At 35.8% G+C, this 23,827-nt stretch overlaps 2 protein-coding genes across 7 annotated transcripts in view; one reads left to right on the top strand and one right to left on the bottom strand.

Moving 5' to 3' along the window:
- The window catches only part of cep112 (centrosomal protein 112), a 168,235-nt gene extending 147,320 nt beyond the window's left edge, over window positions 1-20,915 (bottom strand). For all 5 annotated transcript variants that reach the window (XR_007928915.1, XR_007928917.1, XR_007928916.1 and 2 more), the window contains exons 1-8: window positions 20,662-20,915; window positions 20,315-20,418; window positions 19,899-20,089; window positions 19,620-19,756; window positions 9,444-9,525; window positions 8,264-8,341; window positions 2,639-2,686; window positions 1,896-1,970 (exon numbers count right to left, since the gene is read on the bottom strand). Coding sequence is in view for 2 of the 5 variants with exons in the window: in XM_051887107.1 (XP_051743067.1) it covers window positions 1,896-1,970; window positions 2,639-2,686; window positions 8,264-8,341; window positions 9,444-9,525; window positions 19,620-19,756; window positions 19,899-20,089; window positions 20,315-20,418; window positions 20,662-20,678 (732 nt within the window). In the remaining 3 variants the exon portion in view is untranslated. The remainder of the gene's footprint in view (window positions 1-1,895; window positions 1,971-2,638; window positions 2,687-8,263; window positions 8,342-9,443; window positions 9,526-19,619; window positions 19,757-19,898; window positions 20,090-20,314; window positions 20,419-20,661) is intronic.
- A 1,868-nt stretch (window positions 20,916-22,783) lies between these two features.
- prkcab (protein kinase C, alpha, b) overlaps window positions 22,784-23,827 on the top strand; it is a 186,318-nt gene continuing 185,274 nt past the window's right edge. The window contains exon 1 of one of the 2 annotated variants that reach the window (XM_051887145.1): window positions 22,784-23,029. In XM_051887145.1, coding sequence (XP_051743105.1) covers window positions 22,866-23,029 — 164 coding nt within the window. In that variant the 5' untranslated portion in view covers window positions 22,784-22,865. The remainder of the gene's footprint in view (window positions 23,030-23,827) is intronic. The other variant, XM_051887146.1, reaches the window with a different exon arrangement.

Below are 23,827 nucleotides of genomic sequence, written 5' to 3'. Positions count from 1 at the left end.
AGAATGACAATAACACGAGGTTAAGCTCAGTGTGAAAAGCCCTAATGAGATATATTATCACCACCTTAAAGCTGCTGTGTTCTTTTTTCAATATTAAAACTAAAAGTGAACCACTCTAAAAAAAAAAAAAAAAAAAAGTGACTCAGTTTAGTGGGATATGAAAAAGGTCATTTTGGGTAATTTCAGATGGGAGTCACCCCATCTGAACATACGCATACCTGCAGTAGATCTGATTTTGCAGATTTTATTACCAGTAAAATGTTAAGTAAATTCAGTCTGACTGGATTGTTTTGCTCTGGTGGTCTACTGTATCAGTAGTAATAAAATAGACTGCTTTGAAAACCTCTCTTTCCTGTTGTCAGACAATGAAAATTGTTACATTACCTGAGGATCTCACATAGGATATATCTATATTTTCAGTCTTCCAATGCTATTCATTATACATATCGATATACAGTACATGGATATTAATGTATTTGCTCTGAAACAATTTGTTTTGTTTTTTTTTCCAATGAGAAGCACCATCATTTCAATAAAACAACCATTGAACCCAAGCAGATTTACACTAAATGGCACACTTTTGTTCATTAAATGAACATAAGATATTATACAATAAATTTGATTAAATTTGCTGATTTTACTACTTAAGTTTAAATCATAATATGTGTCAGACCAAAATAAGAAAGGGTAGCAAAACAAGTCTACTGACACAGTTTTCAGGAAACGTAATGGAGAAATAAGGCTAGAACCCATCATTTCAGATTACAAAGAAAGAGTAAACAATGAAGGTGAGGCACAATGCCAAGAACGCACAACAAGAGAAGTGCCGGTAATGAATACTAGAAATCGCATGAGCTTTGTTTTTCTCTGCCCTCAGCTCCACAGTCATTTCAATCAGGGGCAGCAAAGGGCAACTCATGCACCATTTCCCTTCTTCAAAGCCTATAGCAGCTCCTGAGGAACGTTTGACTCACCCTTCACCCCATTACCTGGGAACGTTTCTTCAGCCTTGACATTAACTCAAGCGTCCTCTTGGCCAGCCATTGCTGCCACCTGTTATTAATTACAATGCTCTACAGCCCAACGCAGGCACTATTTACTCTGCTTACAGTAAAACAATGTTTTTGCTAATCTCGGAATCTCTACGCTTAAAAGTGTGTGGAGTTAATGTGGTGGCTTTATCTTTCAAACGGCAGCTCTGGAGACTTAAGGACTGTTTCAAAAGAGTATTTAGCTGTATTGTAGTGAAGACGAGGGCTGATGATGCTGTGTGACTGAAGTTGACCTAATTGAGCACTGCTCTTCCCAGAGGAAGTGTGATTACAGCAGGTCACGCTCAGTATATTCAACAATTCCAGTCAACTGACATCAAAGAGAAGCTTGTTCTATGGGATTTTCAGCTTAAACCCACATACAGGGGGAAACTGTCATCACAAACAGGGTTTGTAAAGCTCTTAGGAGAAGTCGGTGTCCCTAAACAAGCAAAACTCAGAGAGGCTGGCTTTGGTAAGGTATGTGAAGCTGTCATCCAGCATCGCTTTCTTGAGTTTATTAAAAGCAACCAGCCATCATACAGCATTTACTTAAGAAGTGGAAAAGTGTGCTGGATGACAAACTTCAGCAAGACAGCAGCACCAAAGAAAGCGGTTATTGGTTAAGTGAAAATCGTGTCATCATTTAATCATGTTGTCGCAAACCTGTAGGGGCGTCTTTCTTTTGTGAATGAATGAAGACGTTTAGCCGAATCTTTATGCTTTTCTTTTCCGTGCAATGAGACCATCGTTATTCATTGAAATTTTTTCATCTTCATTTTTAGTTGAACTCTAGGGGACTGGACCAGTTTGAAGGTAATTACAGCACATTTTAAGCACTTTAGGAAAACATAAATTTCCTACCTCCTTATCGGCTTTCACTGGGGTGGCCTCATCAAAAAGAGTTCTGTTTTTCCCCAGACTTGATTTGTTGTAAATCTATTAATATAAAAGACAAAGACAGAAATGAGAAAATACAGAAAAACACAGGATGTCAAAAAGTACTGGCTCTTTCTACCACGTCGATACTAAAATGATTAAGGAAAAAATTACAATAACAGTTCTACAGTATTGGTAGTACTTAATATTAGAATGAAGAACTCAAGAAAGATTACCCTTTCTGATCACTTTTTCATTAAGTTGTCCATTTAGTATTGATAAAAAAAGTCCTCATTTTGGTGACAACATGCATGAATTTTATCATTTAGCATATTTTACCAATAGTGTTTAAACAACAACAGTCACAGACAAATGTTCTGTTTTTCAATGGTCAGAAATCTAGTGTCAGTGCCTTACTGAATGCCAAAGTATTTGCAGTTTTTGTAGAACACAATATTAAGTCACTTGACCACTTTAGATTTTTTTTTATTATTAATTTTGAATGTTTACTTGAATACTTTCAACTGTTGTTAGATACCTTAAAAACATCAAGCACTGATAATTTAATTTGTATCTTTTGTTTCTAATTGTTCTGTTTCTCTTAATTGGTTTTTGTTCTTAATTTTGACTGTTTTCTTGAACAAGTCATGCTTTAATAATTATTCATTTGTAAATGCAGTTGAGGTGATCAGTGTTGTTTCAGCCGCTACAGGCCCATCAGCACTTACTGGAGACAGAGGGACAGGGTTCTCACGCAGATATCTGGGGTTTTCTATCTGTAAAAATAAAACAATACAACACAACTTTACTCTCCTCCTCCTTTGGTAAGTCCCAAACACCCCCCCGTCCACCTCTGACCTCCTTTTATTTGTCATAAACAATGTGGAATGACTTCAAAGAGTGTCACTTAAATACAGTCTCTTCACTACACAGACTGTGTTTACAGAAATCAGACCTCAAGCCTACAGAGGCATTGTGTGCAGCGAGGCCATTTCCGTTTCTTTTTAAAAACTCCTTTTCCCTCCGGTGAGTTTGTCTTTTGTCAACGTAAGCCACAATCTGTAAGCAATAGGAGTATGTCTAGGACACACTCCGTAGAAGACACATCTCAACACATAATGAGATAGACCATGACTGAAATGCATCATTTTTCATAATGAAACCATAGTTTCACTTTTACTGTAGAGAAAAACAATTTAATCAAAATATCTGGCTCATAATAATACTTAGATAAAGTTTTCCTATTTCCATGACAATTAAGCATTTATCCCCCTCAAAGACTTTACCGTAGACCCATAGTTTTTGTATACCGCATTCAAAAACCCTGTTGACACAAAGTTCAATACAACAAAATGACACAAATCACAGGACAAACGACCTAATTATTAACTGCACCAAAATTATCCACACAAGTTCAATGCAGATCTTCTCAGCTCTATGAGGGGTCAGACCATCTGAAGTTGTCCAAAAAAAACTGATTTGTGATTTTGGTTGCTTGAGAGTTATTACCTCTATGTATTGGTACTGCAAACTTTTTGTTTTATTTTTAATCATTATTTTTATGTTACTTGGTGGCCAAGAATGGCATTTTGCACATTCTTGTTCTTTAGGCTTAGAATTTAATTATAAATTTAATGATCAAGATCCCTCAAATTTCCACTTTTAAGGGGGAGGGTCTGAGTCTCAGTCCTAATTTTTAAGAGAGCATATAGTAGGGGTGTAACGGTACACAGAAGTCAAGGTTCGGTACGTACCTCGGCACAATGCCAAATGATTTTGTCTAATTATACAGATCATACAGATAAGAGTTAAGGTGATGATACACAGGGCAACTTTTTGAGCAATATTGCTGGGCAATGTTGCCGTCAACGGGCAACCTGGTGAGACATAGGTCAATTAATCAGGGCAACGGACAGTTGGCAACAACTAATCATGGAGGAGCAAATCTACTGCCAACCCAATAAATACTTCATTATAAACACTTGTTAGGCACTTTATTTCAACTTTTCAAATATTTTCTTCATTTTTATTAAATATAAATGCCTTTCTGAGCTGATTTGTGATGAGAAAAGGGAGAAGAGCGAGTTTGGCAAAAGGCGGAATCGAAAGCTACTTTCACGTGCCATACTCCCTACGCTATGGCCTACGCCACTGCAGACATTACATAGCGCACGTCTTTTTAGCATTTAACTAAAAATATTCGATGGCTAAATTACAGCCTAAGTACATTAAATTGGACACCTGTTGGTATTTTAAGCGTTAAATGAGGTAAATTCCCTGTTTTGGGTTGACACATGACAACTTACCAGCGTAAAAAGATATAAGTTTCATGCTCCTTTTCTTCGCTCCACTGCCGTTGAGAGGCTGAAATCTTGTTTGATTTTCTTTTTAAATCTCCAAGCCGGTCACGTGATTGGCTACTAGCATTCTGATTGGAGGATCTCAAAAATTGCCCACGACCTATCTAAAGTATCCAGACAGAAATTTGTTGCTCATTCTCAATGGGAAAGTGCCCAAGCAACATTGCCCAAAAAGTTGCCCCGTGTATCATTACCTTAAGACATCATTTGAAAGATCCCTTCTGAATTGGAGTGTGGCTCGCCTGTGGCTTACTGTATTCGTCGTCTGACTGTATGCACCAAACCGTGACCATTCAGGCCGAATACAGTACCATTACAGCCCTAGTATCTAGGTAAGTATAGTGTGCACCCAGAACATTTCAGGTTTGAGACCAGCTAGTAAAATGCCTGTTGGGAAAAGCCTGCTTTATTCACATGTTTGGAGAAATGTATTTTACAGTAATTATGCTTATGCTTATCAGTGAGGTCTAAATCAGTGGTTCTCAACCAGGGGGTGGTGCCCACTAGGGGGCCTCAAGGCAAAACTAATATTTGTTGTAATATATATTTGTTGATATATATTCACATGAACAACTTTTCACACTATTTTTGTAAGGTGTTTAGTTTCAAAATTGTGTTGTGCCAAAAATCCACACATGGTGTAAAAATACAACTGTAAGTCAACAGTCAACTATAAGTAAGCCGTAGGTTGACTTATGAAGAGTGTATACGTGATGATGTGTTCTGGTTCAACCAAAGGCATTACTCTGGGAAGATTGGGGAAGTGTCTGGAAAACAATTTTTGCAATTCCATTTTGGTGAGACTAGCAGCAACAGTGTTAAGTTAATGTAATAAGTCACAATGACCCAGTCAAAAGTGTTTGATGCAGATTTTGTAAGTACTCGCACAGCATGATTCATCTAAATGAATCATCAGGCCACAGCACTGGACAGCAGCAGCGTGTTATCGCAGCGGTTTCCAGGCAGAACGAAGCGGTGCTGCGCTTCACGTCCACACATGATGCAGCTGTTGATTAGTCCAGCATCAGTGCCCACAGAACAGGGGCCCGGAGCCGCTGAAAACCCGCCCGCAAGTGCACATACTTATCTCAACACTCCACTCTCTGATAAGAGCAAAGTTCAGACTCTTGTTTTACTGCATAAACTTGTGATGAAACAAGCAGTCGGAAGGTTTCGCAATTTGCTGGGAAGTCAGAAGTGGCTATTGAGAAAATCTGGAGCCCAACACACTCCTATAAAGCTTCAAACGCTTTGAACCCAAGAACTCAGCATGCCAACGTGTTGAGCAATCACTGCAGCACATTTTTCCTCCCACATGGTGTAGTCATCCACGGCAAACAATACAATTCCTTTTTTATTTTTTTATTTTAAGGTTTAACCAAGAACTCAAACCCAGGATATGCTGAGAATGAACTATGGCCACTGATAGTCATTTTCTGGAATGTATAAAAAGTGTGTTTTTTTTTCATCATCTGAAATGTGCTGCGACTTAAATCCCAAAGTAGTTTTGTCAACTTGTCATGATACTGGAATTTCTCATTTTGATACGATACCTTACAAAAAAATCGATACTCTATAGCATTTTTGATACTACGGGGAAAAAATGCCATATAGATATAATTAATATTATCTCCAAATTTTTTGTCTATCCACTAAAAGTCTAGGGAATATATAACGAAAATGTCAAGCACACAAAACATTTAGATTCATGTCAAATGAGAGAAGTACATGAGAGCATTGTATAGTGTATTTCCCACATGCAGGTAGTTTCAGTTTCGCTTATATTAAATTTATTTAGGCTTGATGCACTGTAAAAAATGATTTTATGGTGAAGTAAATACTACAGAAAAAACAAATGTAATTTTTACATGAAAAAGTTAGTCCAGGCAAGAATTAAAAAAAAAAAAAAACTAAGTAAATTATATATTAGTGCTCAATTTAAGCTTATAGAAATTAAAGCGTAAATATCAACATTATAAAATTAAGTAAAACTACTCAACTTTTCTGATACTGGTGTTCCCATCATGCACTGGGCCTTGAATAATTAATGAGGTAGATTTTTCGCTGTTTTTACACTGTTTTGTCACTGATTTTGTGGTTATGTTTAGTAACTTGCCATTTTGTGACATTTGGAGTTCATTTTCTACTCAAAATGGCACATTCACACTCAAAAACGATCCATCGAATGTTACCGTCATTGTGTATTGTGTACCAAGTATTGAGGTCTCTGTGTTCAGGTGCCGTGTTTCTTCTAATATGTAGATATGGTATCTACACAATATCTATACTTAGATGTTTCTACACTTTAGTTAAATTCAGTGTTATATTGTTTGAGTAAAATGTACAGTCAAAAGTAGAAATTACTCAACCTTTTACTGGCCAAGTAACAATTGCTTATTTTCTTTACTTAATTAAGTTAAGTAAAATTAACAGAGCTACTTAATTCCATATTTGAAATTTACTTAAAAAATATTTGTGCAAAAACTTGCAAAAGAAAAATTAAGTAAATTTTACTTATTGCTTTTTACAGTGTGTATGACGCTTATAATAAATGCTGCTTATAATGAATGACAATAATTTATGTTAGTTTTATGCTTATACTTTTAATTCCTGTTCTGAGTGAGGGGATTTATAATTGTTTGTAAACATTTTGTTTTATTTGTCAATATTTTACATTATTTCTGAATGTAATAATAAAATGTGAGTTATACACCAGTGCAACTTATCTTTGTTTGCTTTTGTTTTCTTTCTCTCAACAATGCAGTTTTAACCCGGTGCATCTTATTTTCTGGAAAACACAATATTTGCACATACTGTCTGCAGTGATTTAGCAGCCCATTCACCAAACGAATTGCGCACAATTTCTTAGTTTGCTTGTGTGTGGTAAAATGTTGAGGATACAGCAGGCAAGTGTGATCTGGTGTACTTCACTCAGACTGTACAGCATCAATACACTGCGATCCAGATACCTGAATAAGCTCTTTAAAATGCAGGAAGTGAACCTGAAACTCTTCTCCATCATTTGACCATCAGTTGATGAATTACTGCTGTTGTTATAGCAAATAACTGCATAAAACTGTGTCTTGCAGACAAAATTCACTTAATGCCCATTTTCAGTAATGCAACGATAATGGTACGGGACAAATATAGCGCTGATTTTGGTGAAAATTCTATAATCAGTCTAATTTACATAAAAAAGCATGTGTGCACTGAAAAGAATGCCAATGACCTAATTTAAATGCACATGGCACGACACTGTACCAGATAGCACCTTGTTAAACTGAGTGATATTGTGCAGGTGAATAAAGCAGTGATATTTTTTGATGAAATACTGCACGCTGAAGTGGCACAACTGCTGAATTTGCCCGAGTGATGAAGTAACATTGTTTTTAGCAAATTTTAAAAATGTGACAATACCAGCATTTCTCCCTAGCATTTTGAGCGCTGTTGAGTGGATTCTTAAACACCTCTGATTGGCCATTGTGTTCATGCACTAAACAGATAGGTCTGTGATTGGCTACAATGATCAACGCTTCAAAAACATCCCTTATATATCCGCTGATAAACGGATCCGCTGAAAAACGTCTGCTTTAAAACCCTCCTGTTTGTATCTGTGTAAGCGCTCGGTGAAGAGCGTTAAAGATGTCTATTTAAAACATGTTTTTGAAGTGTTGATCATTGTCGCCAATCACAGACATATCTTTTGAGTGTGTGAACACAATGGCCAATCAGAGGTGTTTAAGAATCCACTCAACAGTTCTCAAAACGCTACAGGGAAATGCTGGTATTGTCACATTTTTAAAATTTCAGCACCGACTTGGTACTTTGACAACACTCGTCCAAATCAATTCTTTTTTAGCTCAGTTCACATTAAATGGCCATCGTCATAGCACCAAACAGTCATATATGAAAATGCATTGTGAAGGAAAAAACTAAATTTTAAACAAATGGGTACATGGAGGGAGAAATATATGAAAAAACATCCAACTTTACCCCCAGGTTCCAGCTGTTGAAGCGAGCCTCAAAGTCGCTATCATCAGAGGAGATGGGCGGCCTCCTGTGTGCCTCCGCCTGGAGGAGAAAAACACAGTGAGGAACAAAGAGACGGCAAACGATGTCCAGGGATGGAGAATGCTGACTGAGGCATGAACCGCCATCACTGGGTTTTAAATAAACAGACTGTAAAACATGCTAGACAAGGGCAGAGATTAAGAAACCCTACAAAGCCTCAACTCATAATAATAACATTATAATATAACATTCCTCAATCTGTAACACATATAGTATAACGTGACCACTTTAATCCACTCTTTTTGTCATTTGGCTGAATAGCAAAGAACAGTTTCTTAAGATATTGACTATTCTTTTGTGAGCTCTGAAAGATACTGTATAAATCAGAAGATAAATCTGAAAACTGTAATAAAAACTAAAATTAGTTTAAAAAATTAAGTTATGTATTGTCAGAAACAATAAATGCTTCATATTTTTAAAATATTAAATAAATATTAAAAATGTTTACAGATTTTTGATATAGAAAAGAGAGAGAGATGCAGTAACTGAGAGATGGCTGGGGATACGGATGGTACACCAGATGTTTGACTGCTCCACATCATTTCTGCTTTTCCCTTCACATGCAATAAATTCCTGTGGAGGGTCACATGATGTCCCACCCCTCTTTGTTTTCAGGCGCTGTTCGTTTTTCAGGAGAATCCAGCTCTTTAAAGCTCTATTAATTTGAAAGTTTCCAGGAAACTGTATTTCCAAGTTCACTTTCCTGAGATCAGCTTCGGCTCGTCAGGAATGAGAAGCAAGGAAATGTCCAATAAAGCTCAATTACAATGAAGTACATGGATACTGCTGAAGCTTAATAGACTGGGAAGGGGATAGTTCACATTGAGCAAACAACTCACATTACAGGAAAGGTGTCTGAACCCAAATACCTGATAAAAACTGGGACACATGGGAGCAATCCTGGTTATAACCCAAAGATATAGAAGGTCATGGTGATTCTGTGTGGCCAATTGGTGAAAAAACTCAATACTTACACCTGTGTGGTCTACAGCTTTGTATTATTGTGGTCATGGCTTTAGGGTCGGGTTAGTTTCAATGTTTTATTGAAGGAAGTTCAAGCTGAGAGGCCTGATCTTGGATAAGTTGAAATCATAGCACTCACCATCTTGACATCATCCTTGATACTGCGTTTGACGGGACTTGAGGACAAGGGTCTAGCTGGTGACTTATCGCTGAGCAACTTCCTGTGGAAGAGAAAAGATGGTCATTCTCACCTCATTTTTAAACAGGAATCAAATGTTAACCTGTATCGATGCTAGCTCCCTTTTACTAGATCATTCATGAACGAACATTTCGAAATCCACATGCACAGATGCTTTAGCCTGTTCTATGTTGACTGTGTTTAACACATTCATGCAGGGAAGCATAAAAAGCTTCTCTTATACATGTGATGGAAACATTGCATCATCTTTAACGCATGGTCCGTGTTCCTAAGTACTTGTATTAAGCAACAGCAGACTTGCCACACACTCATGGGGGCATTTATTATATATAATTTCCAGTTCAGTGATATTTATGATCTCTTTCTTTGCCCAGATAATTCCAGTTGATCAGCTACGCTGAGGCCACCAACGACAACTTCAAAGGCTGAGACTCGTCTGACTAGATGTCGCTGATTTCAACAGCCATGACACATTTGTTTCACGGGCAAATTAAGAACGTGTTCTCGAGCTAATTATGAATGCTTAACGCAAATCTCAACTAATTAAACTAATCCCCCGTTAGTCAAATGATGAAGTGAGGGAGGATGTGATGACTATATGAAAGTCTCGTCAAGTGTTTGGGAACACATACACCCTCTTTTTTCTATGATTTCGTTTGGACTTACTATTAAGCTCTAGCCTAAAATACACATCAAAAGGCAGCTTTAAAAGCACTGCCATTTTTATTTTGCTGTCAGTCACATAGATGAATGCACGACCTACAATTATTTATGTGCTTATAGCAATGATGGCTGTATCCAATTATGCACAGACATCACTGCAAGTGCATACTTATAAGTGTGCAATAAAACAAAAGTACCATGATTCACTAATCTAATGTGTCATTAAACCACATCTTAAAGTGTACTGTTGTCATTTGCATGTCAGCGTTAGCATATCAAATTAATACCTTAAAATGCATTATAACTTCCTATAACATTCTTCACCTCTGACATTCTACCCTGCTACGTGAAGCTCACCGAAATAAAAACAGGAGCACCATGCAAAACTCTGTAATGAACTAAATCGTAAAGCAATTCACCCTGTATCCCATGAATGTATATGACTGTATGATCGTTGCTTCAGGGCTTGCTGCAAAATATATGTTCATGGAGAAGAAAAAGATTTACATTAAAAAATACAAAATAAGTAAAAAATAACTAAATTTACAAGTCACACATTTAAATTGAATTGGCCACAATAAACTGGATGTTGAATTGGAGACAAAGAATTTGCTGAACAGCAATCTGAAGGAATTGAATAATAGCATTTAGGAAACTTTCAAACAAGGCTGTCACACCAAGAGTCTTGAAAAACTTTCCTTTCCTGTTAAAAATGACACTTATTGCAGTTATATACAATTCTATTAATTTTAAATGTACTTTAAATTCAAATCGACTTAAAATTATGCACCGTGTTTTATCTAAAAATAAATTTCAAGAATTGAACTGCAGGTATTTAAAATTCTATTCAGTCCTGGATGATGCACGGGTTGGAAGTTGTTACTGTCGACAAAATCATTATCTCAGCAACGTTGTGGCTTTTAGAAGTCCCTCACTGAGAGACAGCAGCATGTAACAACTATAAAAAAAACCAACCTTATGACTGAAAATCGGCTGAAAAATTTGCTAGGATACAGGAAACAATAGGAAACAGTATACCGTACAGTCACCTGAGATATTATTTCAAGTCTTCCTAGTCTCATATATTACCAGTGTTGGGGAAAGTTACTTTTAAAAGTAATGTGTTATAAGTAAGCAATAAGGTACTCGAGGCTGTGCTGTATCGTGGATAAGTCACGGCTAAAGAGCGTTGTTAGGCACAATGCGAAGCGGAGTGCCTGCAACCCCTTCAGCCGTGACTTATTCATGATACAGCACTAGCCTCGAGTACCTTATTGATTTTATAAAACGGTTACCACACAATACAAATATTAAAGCCAAAAAATATGTATCAAATCAACCACTTTCATAAAGTAAAATCGCTAAAATCCTTCAATCCGCCGGAAAAAATAGTCCCTGACCATGAACAGCAACAGAAGTTACATTATTACGCCATTAGATGGCGGCAAAGACTGTCTTTATGAGTGAGTCACTCAGTAGCGAAGACTTTTATATTGAAAAGACTGAATTGTTGTGAACACGGAACAAGACGCAACTGACAAATGCTTTGACTAGCGCTGTCAGTCATGGGAAAATCCCTTAACTGTTAAAAGGACAAGATATTGCAGCAGACATTTAAACAGATTTTTTATTATGAATATAGGACTGACCTGAAGGAAGATGCTAAATCTGAATGCAGGTAATAAGCTCGTTCAATCGATCTCTTTCTCACAATACTCTTCTACATAATACAGTAAGCTTCAATGAACAATATAAATTGAGAACAAACAGTTGCTAAGAGTGGTTGCTAAGGTTGTTGTGTAGTGATACACAGAACCGTTGAGTGAAGCGGTCATAGCCGTGTTTTATCGTGAATAAAACACAGCTATTGACCAATCAGAATCAAGGACAGGAACTAACCATTTTATAATATTGCATTAGTCCATAAAAAAGTAACTAATTGTGTTACTTAGTTCCTTTTTATGGACCATAACATGTTACGTTACTTTTTCTCACCTGGACTGGGCTTGCTTGTTTTTTGTAAAAAAAAAAAAAAAAAAAAAAAAATTATATTTTTATATATTGTAAATGTCCTTTTACACTAAAAGTGAAATGAATAAGCATCAGGCTGAAGGAAGTGCAAATTCACACCTGTACAGTAGAGGGCGCTGCACAAAACTTTCAGCTGTGCTGCCATTCTGGACCACAGAAGAATAGGACGCAGGAGAAGAAAGTTAAACACTCTAAAAAAATGAAACAAATGTGATGTTTATCTAGTCATTTTTGCTTATTATTATGGTTGAATTAGATCATTGAAGGTCAGCAGCAAAGACACAGGTTAATAAAGTGAGATTAAATACATAAAGTATGTTTGTTATTTATTATATTTAATTACCACAGGTTTACGTAATATTCTGAGTTTGCATTTCACTGTTTTTATTCATTTTGAGGAATACTGAATCTGTTTTTTATGCAAGTGAGTTAAGTAAATGCCTGCTCACATTTAGTCTAGAACTACAATAACCATTATGTTTACACACAGCACACAACACCTCTGCACTTACTCACGATTTCTCTGTTAATAGTCAATAAATGAGAAAACTATGTAACCTGCGTTACTAATTTGAAAAAGTAACTCAGATATTTTGTTGTAAATTTAAAAGTAATGTGTTACTTTACTAGTTACTTAAAAAAAAAGTAATCTGATTACGTAACTCACATTACTTGTAATGCATTACCCCCAACACTGGATAATACAGATAGCATGTGAACTGGGATACAGTCATTGACATAAGCTGTAGTGCAGCATGCCAGCCACATGGGGGCTGAAAGGTTACAATATATATGGCTCTGTGTTTGCACACTACATCAAAGGACACATCTAAAAGGGCACAGCAGCTAAATCTGCTGGACTGCATGCATACTACACACACACAGTCTACCTTCCCTTTGAGATGTCAGATGAGGCCAGCCATTGTGATTGGCGCCTGGCCGTTAACAGGTGGATGGGGATAATTGAATGAGATGAGAGTGTGGGATCAAAGAGCTGTGGGGGCAGATCGTGGAGGTGCTGCTGCCCCTCAGCCTGATTAAAGCCCATGTCCTGACCTGCAGCTGCTCACAACGACCCCAGTCTCAGGGACACGTCCTCATCCACACCACTTAAAAACACAAGGCCAAAGCATTCATGTGTACTTGACTCAAACCTTGGACTCAGGAACACATCTGATGTCTCTTATGGCCGTCGCTGCCGCTGTCGCATTTGGCAACGGACGGAGACTCTGGCTAATGTTTCCGGTGAACACATAAAACCCAGACAGAGGGGGAGGTTCACATGAGGAAACTACGTCTTTAGATCATCTGAACATGTGAGTGGCCACAAGTGTGTTGCTATGTGGTTTTTAGGGTGTTCTGGATGTATGTGTTCTGATTGGTTGTAAGTGTATTACTAGACTGTTGCTATTGTGTGGTCAGTAAAGGTGCGGTCACATTAGCAAAATGTTCACTATTTTTCTTTTGTCAATAGTGTAGCGATATGAAGCACAGCTTACGCAGAAGTCACAGCAATTTCATGACCAACTGAAGCCGATGCAAAATCTGCTTGGGGAAATCTTTCACCCCTGTATGTACAATTCCCAATCATGTGAACTCATATGAACTCCTTACTGGATTTTACCTGTAAAAATATGCAGAGCAACAGTCAATGTGACTGGACGTTAAAGGCCCGTTCACACCAAGAACGATAACTATAAAGATAACTATAACGATAACTATATTTGCGTCCACATCAACGAACGATAGCGGTCTGTTTATTCTAAGCTCATGTGCTGTGGTTTTAAAGTGCGTACAACATGTTTTTGCTGTTCTTGTTGCATTTACACGTTTTAACCAGCAGATGTCCCCAGCATGCTGTTTCGAGTGAATACCTAGTGTAATCGATCTAATCTAACAGTAAATTTTACAGTAACAGTAAAAAACACCATAGTGGAATAAAAAAAAACAACACCTAGTCTTTTTCACTGCAACTTCAAAGGAAGCAAGATAATGTTGCTGAAACTAGTGCTGGATACCTGCGGTAATTTTATGTTACACTGTTTGCTAGCCTGGCATAATGATCTCTTCATTAATACTTCCCACCTTTTATTCCAAGGGTATGACCGATTGTTTTCCATATATCTATTTTCTTTAAAGTATCCTTGAAAAGGGGGTTTGACTTGTCAAACAGTGGTGGCTTTTTCTGGACCTCGGCGATTAACTTCTCTGCAATGTGTCTGCCATTTTAAAGGCGCGAGACCTTAAATTAGAATGAATTCTGATTGGCTGTCAGTGTTTTATCGTTCAACAACTGGACAAAAATAGTTCTGAAAGTGATCTCAACAGTATTGTTTCTCTATATCGTAATAGTCATAGCTGTGGTGTGGACAATACTATTCTTTTCTATTTATAATGATTTTAAGAACCATATATTTATAGTTATTCTTGGTGTGAATGGGCCTTATTTCATTGCTAGGAGGTTGCTCAGGTGTTTTTAGTACTAGTGTGTACAGTACTTAACTGATGCATTCAGATTTTTAGGTTCTCTCAATTATTGTCTTAAAATTGTCCTAAGCTTTGCTTTGTTAATTTGAATTTGTTCATTCACTAAATGCAAAATGTCTCATTTCAGCCAATAACTTAATTAACGTTGACACACAAACTTCAAGAATGGTGACAATTAAAAAATGCAGAAAGATGAGCTCTTAACATCACAACAAGTAACTAATAATACTGACAAAACAACAACAAAACTTAAAAAAAAAAGCCTACAAAAAGTGAAACACTATTACAGTATTACACTATTACAGTAACCACATCATTTATTCATGCTGCAATGCATGCTGGAAACTCACAAACTCTAAACATTTCAGAAATATTGATAAATTAGTTGTGTTTTTTTTGTTTTGTTTTTTAACTAAAACTGTGTTTTAGTACTTTGGACAACACTTGGGTGAATTCTGTTGGTCTATCATGGGTTTTTATGTAGTTTCCAGTAATTCACATTTGTCATGTGGTGGAATATATATTAGGTACACTATAATATGGCTGCTAGTGGTTTTCAATATTTTTGACCCTTATTGTGACAAAGATGCTTGTTTATTTTTTTAACAGAATCTCAAGAGTATTGATAAATTATTCAACCACAATTCATTTTGAAAAAAAAGAAGAAGTTGAAAGATTTCAGTTTACATACTGATTTTATGTGTTGTTGTTGATTTTTAATATATTAATACAACTTTATTAATTTAAGTACTTTTAAGTCATCCTGCGTGGCCCCCTGTGAGGTTTGCGGAGGCCCTCTGGTTGAGAAACACTGGGTGTCATGGGTGATCAGTCACTAAGACACTGCTAGGCAGTTAGATGCTGCAATCTGTGCGATATGAGGTGTCATTAAAGTACGTGCAACAATAATATTGAAGTGTGCCTCAGCAAACACCACTAATGATCTTAAGTTCATATATTAACCCATAACTGAAAACAAGATGTGAAACTCTTCTTGTGGCACTAAACACACATCAACAGACCTCTCTGAGAACACCTCTTACTGCTCTCAGATCTGTTACACACAGCCTCTCTAAACTCAGCTGATATTCTTCAAGAGACAAATTTAAGTGAAGAATGCCATCAGGTGGACAAACTTGGAACTGTCAACACTTTGACAATACTGTAATTTTTGTAATTTTTCACTATTTAAAAAAAAAAAAAATCTTTATTGGCATCGATGGTTCCATGAAGAACCTTTGGCATCCATGGAACCTTTCCATTCCACAAAAGGTTCTTCATAGGGGAAAAAGGTTCTTTGAATTATTAAAATGTTCTTCACATTAAGAAAAAAAAAAATGGTTCTTTTAAGAACTGAAAGGTTCTTCAGAGAACCAATAATGTTTATTCTTTGGCATCCCTGCAAAAAAAAAAAAAAAAAACCTTTTGGAACCTTTATTTTGAAGAGTGTTGTGCCATGACAATTAAAGACATTTTACAAACTCAGTTACATAATGTAAGAAAGAAAAAAAGAAAAAAGAAAAAAAAAACCCACACACAATAGAATTTATATTTACTGTAACAGCATAGAAAATCTTTTTTTTTTTTTCTCAGATTATTAGTTTTTTATGAAAATATTTATAAATTAAGTTCTACTGACATATTACAGCTAAAGGTTTTTACAGAGGGGATTTTTTTCTTTTTCTTTTTATCACATAAATCAGAAAATACTAATGTTTCATCATAATGTTTTTAGGAATAAAAAGTTTTATAAATCAGGCAAATGATATATGAACAACCACCTCTGTACAAACCTTCAGCAGGAATAAAATATAGATTCCTTTTGTTTTATTTCCTTCTTTTGGTTTTAGGGCAAAATATGACCCAGACATGTTCTTCATTTTGTTATAGTCACCCAATTTAACATTTTCACAATTCATTTTACATCAGCCATCTAAAATGTCCATACACAGGCAGAAATAAAGCATAAAACATCAAACTTTATGGCTTAAAGAAGCATGTGCAATTCCAAAAAAAATAAAAATAAAAAATAAATCACCACTTGTGTTATATTTAGACATAATGATTGTAAGCAAACACATTAAAACTTCAAACAATGTTCAATAGCAAAGAATTAAAGACAAACAAGAAAAGAAAAGAAAAAACTCCCATGAAAACCACAAAAGCAGAAGAACTGTTATATCATCACCTGACTGACTGAAAGCAAACACAGCCACATCAGAGCAGAGCCGAGAGCTCGACGCTTTAATCTGGTCTAAATGAGAGCGACACATAAAAGACACGGCTGCAATTTTCTCCAGCAGGACTTGAGTCTGTGATCTAAATGCCTTTAATGGTCTTCTCCAAATCAAGCACTGAAGCACAAGTCCAGGCTTTCAAGCGGATGGACCTCCTCTATCTGCTGACTGCTCCGATTGAGAGAGCTCTGATTTCAGAAGAACCAGTTTAATCTTCAGCTCTGAGGGTCAATGACTTGAAACTGCAGAACAACACAGGCCTGCTACTGCCAAGCATTCACTCGTGTGGCTAAACACAAGCATGTGTCTTTGGCAGTGATTTTGTCTAGCATAGTTGAGGTTTCCAGACCTTTTCACACCAAGAGCGACACGAGTCGACAAAACAACATCTCCTCCAAAACATTCACACCACAATTTTTACTACTCCTAACACTCATACACTCAACACTCATCAGCAGCTTTATCTATATCTGTTCTGACGACCTACAGTAAAACACAAATCTCACTTCATCACTTGCAAATGTTCATACTTGGTAGAAATGCTTTTTTTTTTTTTTTTAATTTAAAGATTTGTTGCTGCAGAAGTTCACACTCAGTGTCTAGAGATCCTGGTAAGCATCTTCCTGTTCTAAACAGCAAAGCATAATGTAATATGTAACTGCACATAGTGTAATTAATATTACATTATTAATAAAATTAAATGTTCATTATGTAAACATTTTCTCAAAATGTAATAAAATAATGCTCATAATGTAATAATGTGATTAACAGAAATGAATTACTTTATGAACTCACCAAAAACCTTTTTATAATTTTCCAAACCCAAAAAATAGTATTTAGTATTAGGCATACAATTTATGGAAGCTTGTTTCCACCACTGAATAAAAAATAAAAAAATAACTATTTATCTCACAATTCTGACTTTTTTTTTTTTCAGAATTACGTGATATAAACTTGCAATTGCAAGTTATAAAGTCAGAATTGCATGATAAAATAAGAATAAAAGAATAGAAAATAAGAAATAAAATTGTGAGATATGAACTAGTCATTGCGAGAAAAAAGTCTTTTATAGAATTATGACTTTTAGTCTCACAATTCTGACTTTATAACTCACAATTGGTAGTTCATATCTCACAATTCTGACTTGCAATTGGGAGAAAAAAGTGAGAATGTAAGATAAAAAGTCACAATTAACTTTTAAATTTGTTTTTATATAAATTTATTATGATATTTTATATTATACATACTGATTTATGACAGTGTGCGATAACAGTCAAAGTACAAAATATAGCCTACACTGTATAAAAAAAAAAAAAAAAACTATCAATATAGCAAAATAAAAAAAAACTTTTTAAAACCAGTGATTAACAAAAATTAATAACAGTAAGTGAATAAACAAAGCAGATCATAATCACAAAATCAGTAAAATTTTGAGCCTATGTACATTGTAATGTAATAACCTATTAAAAATATTATTGCGTTTTGTACTCATAAGTTTATCATTTTGAAAAAAAAAATATTATATTGTAAATACTATTTCACTTATTATGTTCAAGGGTGTTAGTGTGTTCATAATGTAACATAACCATAACCATTCATGTTATGTAAAAAAAAAAAAGAAAAAAAAGAAAAGAAAATTACATTATGAGCTATTTTTTTTATAATGCTTTTTTATTTCATTTTATTACATTAATAGTGCAATACTTATTACACCATGTGCAGTTGTTAGATTATGCTAAACATGGGCAATGGAGTGTATGAAACAGTCTTACAAGTGGATGTGGACACCTGGTTTGACACTCAAAACCTATCGCTAAAGTTTAGTAGGAGTCGTCAGTGTCAGTGATGGTTTGACAGAATTTTGTCAACTGAATCATGAACAGTGGGGCTGAGGATGTGTCGAACTCTGTGAATGACTTCTCAGTGCAGTGAACAAACACAGAGCGAACATCAAAGCATTGTGAGAGTGTCGGCTTGGCTGATAATGATGCTGATATTGGTATAAGCAGTTTTATACCACAGATAGTGACGCACTGTATACAGATGTGCTAGAAAATTTGTCAGTGTTCTTTATTTCTGCATAAATTTGCCCAACATTAAGATCAGACCTAAGCTCACGCGCTGCAGTTTTGTCGTCTGTCGTAGTGTTCATTTTGTCAGCTATTTTTCATTTAGTCTTAGTCATGTGTCAAGTGTGATTTTTAGTTTTTATCATATTTAGTCAACCTTGTCCTATTTTGTTTAGTCATGTTTAAGTCGACTTAAACAGACAGGGCTTAGATTAAGTCAGGATTAGACCTTCAATTAGGTTCAATTAGGACATTTAAGTAGCTTTTATAAACATGCCTTAGAAAAAAAACGTTAAAGGTGCAATATGTAAGATTTCTGTCCACTAGAGGTCACTAGAGGCCTATTCAAAACAAAGGCGTAGCTTGATGACGGCAAGTTTGAGCACGGAATCAGCAGCGCCATTCACTCCTATTATAAATCTAGGAAGAGCCAGGATATTTTTTAATATAACTCTGATTGTGTTTGACTCAAAGAAGAAATTCACATACACCTAGGATGGCTTGAGGGTGAGTAAATCATGGGATCATTTTCATTTTTTGGTGAACTATCCCTTTAATGAATCACACATTTCATCACATTTCAACACAGGAGTGCTTAGTAAAGATTAACAGGAGGTGGAATGTCATACCTGTGTGTGTTTGAGAGGGGTGAGGTGGACCATGTGCCATCAGCCTGACCCAACTCACCAGACACCCAGTCGGGCAGGTCTGCAGACTTCTGCTCCTGCTGTGAGCTTCCCAACAGCGGCTCGTCAAAATAGATGGACTAAAAACAGGAAAACACACCAGCTCAACAATCACCGCTGATTCTAGGTCTCAAACACTGATTCATGGTGTTCTGTTGCCTTATACAAGTCAAGATAAAGACATGCATCAAGATGAAAGCTAAATGTCAGTGCAGTATTTACCATGTACGTGGGTAGAGTCTTGAGGCTGCCCGCTTCAGGTTTGTGGGTAAAGGGACCCTCTAAAACTCCTTTCCTGAGCATGTGCAGAAGCAGTCGGGCGTGCATGTTACGATTCTTCCTTCCAGTCAGTCCAGAGCCACAAGTCACAGGATCACACAGCTTTTTAATCCACAGCGCACACCGCTGCCGCTCTGATGGGCAAATGTATTTTTGTAAAAGATGATGTAGCCTTACAGGGTCAAACTTAACACTTCATGTGAGGAAAAAAAGTGTGAGGGTGATTATAAAAGTTGCTTTGCATGTGCTATTATGACACAGTGATGTTGCCAGATCTTGTAGCTTCCTAACTGACTGGTAATATAAATCCATTAAAAATATAAAAGCACACACTCTTTAAATATGTACTGTATTCTCACCTGTCTTGTGTGGCAGTTTAAGCACATACGGCTTCATGTCGACCAGGTAATGATCAAACTCAGAGTCCAGAATGCCAAAGGAGTCCTGATCACTCATGTTGCTCCTGAATACAACAAAAGTCAAATTAAAATATACTGCACTTTACTGTATTCTTCAGAAAAAAAGAATGCAATTTTAGCTATGTATTACTGATACATATTTTAGGTAATTATCATAGCAGACAGCCACAACTGACAGACATGTCATGATTTGTCAGCCTACAGAATACAGTCCAGTTAGTCTTATGAAAACATAAACAGTAATCGTTATGTGATGTAGTTAGTGTACATAGTTAATATTAGCTCACCAGTTAGCAAAGCTCATTCACAAATATTGCGAACCGCTACTTCTGTTTTTAACTTATGATATGCTTATATATTACTGCTAATGTAAACGTAAGCATATGTCTGAGGTAAATACTTGTTGAGCACTAAATCATTATGAATAATAAAAATAATAATAATGTCTTCTTGTAGTGTTGTCTGTAGCTGTGATTGTGCGCTGTCCCCCACTTGTTGCTATTTTACGCTCCCAAACGGTTTCAAACTGACACACTGTGAAGTCATATATCACGCGCATCTTTCCGATTTCAAAATACAAGTCTCACCTCCACATCAGTTGTGCCTGTCACCTATTATGTTGTTTAAATTGTGCTCTTTTTCGTTAATTTCGTGTACTGTTTTTTAATTAATGAGATTTGTTTTGTGAGATTTTTAGTTTGTTTTCAATGTAAGTTGAGATGCAAATACTCAACTTTATAACAAACTCGGTTAGGCCTATTTGTTAAGCACATTATACAACACTTTAATAAAACACATTGTCAAAACAAATTTGAGAACCAGAACTAGCTGTTGTATTATCAACATTTTTTTTTCTTTTCTATTTTAAACATAATCTAGCCACGTTCTAGCTACAGCTTTAAAATTCAGCAATATCACTTACATTGAGTAAACTTTAGTCAGCTGTTGTTTCTATTTTATTACCTTTATGTTTTAAATAAAATGAAAAAAAAAAAAAAAAAAAAAAATGCACTTATTACTTTAATTTCAAGACTTTTACTCCCAGTAAGGACAGGAAAGGAGCTCATTATTTGTGGCTTCATTCCGGCTCTCCAGAGGAGCGTTTCTGTTCCATAGCAACCATAAAATCGCATAAATCACAAACCCATATCACTGCTGTACAGTACAGTGACTGCCATTTAGAATGAATGTGTTACGTTTAGTTTAACCTGATTTTTAGGGAACTTAATTATGTTTTTTGAATGAAGAATAGCTTTTATTAGAAACAAATAAAAACAGAATATACTAAACCACATACTTAAAGGGTTAGTTCACCCAAAAATGAAAGTTATGTCATCATTCATTCACCTCAAGTTGTTCCAAACCTGAATACATTTATTTGTTCTGCTGAACACGAAGGAAGATATTTTAAAGGAAGTTTGTATCCAGGCCGCTTTGGGGCACCATTGACTTCCATAGTAGGAAAAAAAAATTACTATGGAAGTCAATGGTCCCCCTAGAATTGTTCAGTTTCCCACATTCTTCAAAATATATTCCTTTGTGTTCAACAGAACAAAGAAATTTATACAGGTTTGGAACAACCTGAGGGTTAGTAAACGATGACAGAATTTTAATATTTGGGTGAACTATCCCTTTAACTGCATAACAAACACTAAGCTTGTGAGCTTGCAGTTGAAGCCATCTATCAATCAATTAATTAATCTATCTATCTATCTATCTATCTATCTATCTATCTATCTATCTATCTATCTATCTATCTGTGTGTCTGTCTATCTGTGTGTCTGTCTATCTGTGTGTCTGTCTGTCCGTCTATCTATCTATCTATCTATCTATCTATCTATCTATCTATCTATCTATCTGTGTGTCTGTCTATCTGTGTGTCTGTCTATCTGTGTGTCTGTCTGTCCGTCTATCTATCTATCTATCTATCTATCTATCTATCTATCTATCTATCTATCTGTGTGTCTGTCTATCTGTGTGTCTGTCTATCTGTGTGTCTGTCTGTCCGTCTATCTATCTATCTATCTATCTATCTATCTATCTATCTATCTATCTATCTATCTATCTATCTATCTATCTCGTCTGTACCAGGTTAGTTATGTTATAGCCTACTAAATTAAAGGCTAATATATAAACTTATGTTAACAGTTGAAATTCATTTGCAAATCTGCACAATTCAATTCTAAAATAAAACGGGCTATACAAAAATACTTATAAATATTCATTATCTAATAATCATACAAAGGGTTTTAATGAACGTCGTTACGCCGCTCTAGACTTCGTAGCGTCGCGTTTTGAACAGTACAGATGTTCTTGTTTTCTTCCACGCGATGGCGCTGCACACCCCTGCATGGAGTGACAGGCATAACGGAGAATGCTGACGTCAGTGTAAGTGAGAGAGGCGCGCTTGTAACAGGAGAGACGCCGCTGAACGCGTACAGTAGACGCGTCGCGCAGTGGAGGAGACACACACCTGAGGAATAGCGGCGCGATGGCTGATCATCTGATACAGATCAATGACTCCACCATAGTCAATCGATTCGCGCGGAAAGGAGCTCTGCGACAGAAGAACGTGCACGAAGTTAAAAACCACAAATTTATCGCTCGATTCTTCAAGCAGCCCACATTCTGCAGCCACTGCACCGACTTTATCTGGTAACAGACTCAACACTCATGCAGTACACATCAAACTTTCAGAAATTGCACTTTTGAATGTGTGGCTTGACAGCTGTCAATGATTTCTTACTTTTATTTTGGCTTTCTCAATAATACATTAGAAACCGTTTTTACTTTGATAGGAAATTGAGGTGCATACATTAATAAATTAGCATAATAAGGTGTTTGCATGTCTAGTTTGAGCTTGAACTCTGAAAAAAATGGTTATATTTATTTAGCATAATGTCTATTTATTTAGTGTTTAAATTTATTATATTTACTAAATTAGCAATAGGATTTGTTTGCATGAGGCAAAAACTGCTTAAAATGATCTAAATGTTAAAAACAAAAGGAGATATTTTGTAGTTCCATTGCGTAAAGTCATTTTATTTGATTTGTTTTGTATAATTATATAGTTTTTGTTTTTTTAACAGACTTATGTGTGTTGTTATGATCATACTTTTGCAATAATAATAATATTAAATAATAAATTAATCTTTTATATGTGTTTTATTATATATGCAGATGAAAATTTGTCTTTGGCTGAATCCGGTACAATGCATGAAATGGCATCATTTATGTTAAAAATTGTACATGTCCCTTTTCAAAAACTAAACCAAACATGTTTCATTTAGATTAAAGACAAATAATGGTCAGAGATAATGATAATGAGCTATTAATGTGCAATCAGAAAACCATCAGCTGATGTCATCATCGAACTGGATTTGCTGAACAGATGTTTCAATCATTTTAATATCTAAATCCTGCTTTAATACTATTCAACCTTTCATAATCATT

This window comes from Ctenopharyngodon idella, chromosome 3 (assembly GCF_019924925.1).
Source record: "Ctenopharyngodon idella isolate HZGC_01 chromosome 3, HZGC01, whole genome shotgun sequence".
Lineage (NCBI taxonomy): Eukaryota > Metazoa > Chordata > Actinopteri > Cypriniformes > Xenocyprididae > Ctenopharyngodon > Ctenopharyngodon idella.
The sequence above is the reverse complement of the archived record's forward strand: the minus strand, read 5'-3'. Positions and strand labels throughout refer to the sequence as shown.